The sequence below is a fragment of the Chiloscyllium plagiosum genome, chromosome 12, assembly GCF_004010195.1.
Source record: "Chiloscyllium plagiosum isolate BGI_BamShark_2017 chromosome 12, ASM401019v2, whole genome shotgun sequence".
Classification (NCBI taxonomy): Eukaryota; Metazoa; Chordata; class Chondrichthyes; order Orectolobiformes; family Hemiscylliidae; genus Chiloscyllium; species Chiloscyllium plagiosum.
Window position 1 is genome coordinate 73,757,713 of NC_057721.1, and position 2,430 is coordinate 73,760,142.

General features: G+C 57.7%; 1 protein-coding gene across 1 annotated transcript in view; it reads right to left on the minus strand.

The window, feature by feature from the left end:
- Positions 1–1,714: 1,714 nt before the first annotated feature.
- The window catches only part of LOC122554850 (uncharacterized PE-PGRS family protein PE_PGRS54-like), a 7,750-nt gene continuing 7,034 nt past the window's right edge, over positions 1,715–2,430 (minus strand). The window contains exons 5-6 of the mRNA XM_043700196.1: positions 2,188–2,385; positions 1,715–2,070 (exon numbers count right to left, since the gene is read on the minus strand). Of these exons, the coding sequence (XP_043556131.1) occupies positions 1,715–2,070; positions 2,188–2,385 (554 nt within the window). The remainder of the gene's footprint in view (positions 2,071–2,187; positions 2,386–2,430) is intronic.

The window sequence follows — 2,430 nt, forward strand, 5'->3', positions numbered from 1 at the left end:
TCTCTCAGAGTTCCTGCTCCAGCCTCAACAGCTGCCTCACCATCGTCTGTCAGACTTCCTGCTCCAGACTCACCAGTTGCCTCACCATCGTCTGTCATATTTCCCGCTCCAGACCCACCAGTTACCTCACCGTTTTCTGTCAGAGTTCCTGCTCCAGACTCACCTGCTCCCTCTCCGTCGTTCATCAGAGTTCCCTCTCATTGTGCACCAGCTGCCTCACCGTTGTCTGTCAGAGTTCCCGCTCCAGACTCACCAGCTGCTTCACCGTCGTCTGTCAGAGTTCCTGCTCCACGCTCACCAGCTGCTTCACCGTCGTCTGTCAGAGGTCCTACTCCAGACTCACCAGCTGCCTCACCGTCGTCTGTCAGAGTTCCTGCTCCAGACTCACCAGCTTCCCCACCGTCGTCTGTCAGAGTTCCCGCTCCAGACTCACCAGCTGCCTCACCGTCATCTGTCAGAGTTCCCGCTCCAGACTTACCAACTGCCTCACCATCGTCTGTCAGAGTTCCCGCTCCACGCTCACCAGCTGCTTCACCGTCGTCTGTCAGAGTTCCTGCTCCTGACTCACCAGCTGCCTCACCGTCGTCTATCAGCGTTCCCACTCCAGACTCACCAGCTTTCTCACCGTCGTCTGTCAGAGTTCCCGCTCCAGACTCACCAGCTCCCTCACCGTCGCCTATCAGCGTTCCCACTCCAGACTCACCACCTTCGTCACCGTTATCTGCCAGAATTCCGGATCCAGACTCACTAGCTGCCTCACCGTCGTCTGTCCGAGCTCCCGCTCCCGACTCACTAGCTGCCTCACCGTTGTCTGTCAGAGTTCCCGCACCAGACTCACCAGCATCCTCACTGTCGATTGTCAGAGTTCCCACACCAGACTCACCAGCATCCTCACCGTCGTTTGTCAGAGTTCCCGCTCCACTCTCACCAGCTGCTTCACCATCGTCTGTCAGAGTTCCTGCTCCTGACTCACCAGCTGCCTCACCGTCGTCTGTCGGAGTTCCTGCTTCAGTCTCACCAGTTGCCTCACCGTCGTCTGTCAGATTTCACGCTTCATGCTCACCAGCTCCCTCACCATCGTCTCTCAGAGTTCCCACTCAGTATGCACCAGCCGCCTCACTGTCATCTGTCAGAGTTCCCGATCCAGACTCACCTGCTACCACACCGTCGACTGTCAGAGTTCCCGCTCCACACTCACCAGCTGCCTCACCGTTGTCTGTCAGAGTTCCCGCTCCACGCTCACCAGCTGCTTCACCGTCGTCTGTCAGAGTTCCTGCTCCACGCTCACCAGCTGCTTCACCGTCATCTGTCAGAGTTCCTGCTCCAGACTCACCTGCTCCCTCACCGTCGTCCATCATAGTTCCCTCTCATTGCGCACCAGCTGCCTCACCGTTGTCTGTCAGAGTTCCTGCTCCAGACTCACCAACTGCTTCACCGTCGTCTGTCAGCGTTCCTGCACCAAAGTCACCAAGTGCCTCACTATCGTCCGTCAAACTTCCCGCTCCAGACCCACCAGCCTCCTCACCGTTGTCTGTCATAGGTCCTGCTCCAGACCCACCAGCCTCCTCACCATCGTCTGTCAGTGCTCCTGCTCCCGACCTACCAGCTCCCTCACCATAGTCTGTCAGAGTTCCCACTCCAGACTCACCAGCTGCCTCACCGTCGTCTCTCAGAGTTCCCACTCCATACTCACCAGCTTCCTCACCGTCGTCTGTCAGAGTTCCCGCTCCAGATCACAAGCTGCCTCACCGTCGTCTCTCAGAGTTCCTGCTCCAGCCTCACCAGTTGCTTCACCATCGTCTGTCATATTTCCCGCTCCAGACCCACTAGTTACCTCACCGTTTTCTGTCAGAGTTCCTGCTCCAGACTCAACAGCTGCCTCACCGTCATCTGCCAGAATTCCGGATCCAGACTCACCAGTTGCCTCTCCGTCATCTGCCAGAATTCCGGATCCAGACTCACCAGCTGCCTCACCGTCATCTGTCAGAGTTCCTGCACCAGACTCACCAACTTCCCCACCGTCGTTTGTCAGAGTTCCTGCTCCACGCTCACCAGCTGCTTCACCGTCGTCTGTCAGAGTTCCTGCTCCTGACTGACCAGCTCACTCACCATCGTCTCTCAGAGTTCCCGCTCAGTATGCACCAGCTGCCTCACCGTCGTCTGTCAGAGTTCCTGCTCCAGACTCACCAGCTTCCTCACCATCGTCTCTCAGAATTCCTGCTCCAGACTCACCAGCTTCCTCACCGTCATCTGTCAGAGTTCCTGCTCCAGACTCACCAGCTTCCTCACCATCGTCTGTCGGAGTTCCCGCTCCAGACTTACCAGCTTCCTCAACGTCATCTGTCAGAGTTCCCGCTCCACGCTCACCAGCTGCCTCAGCGTCGTCTGTCAGAGTTCCCGCTCCAGACTTACCAGCTGCCTCAGCGTCGT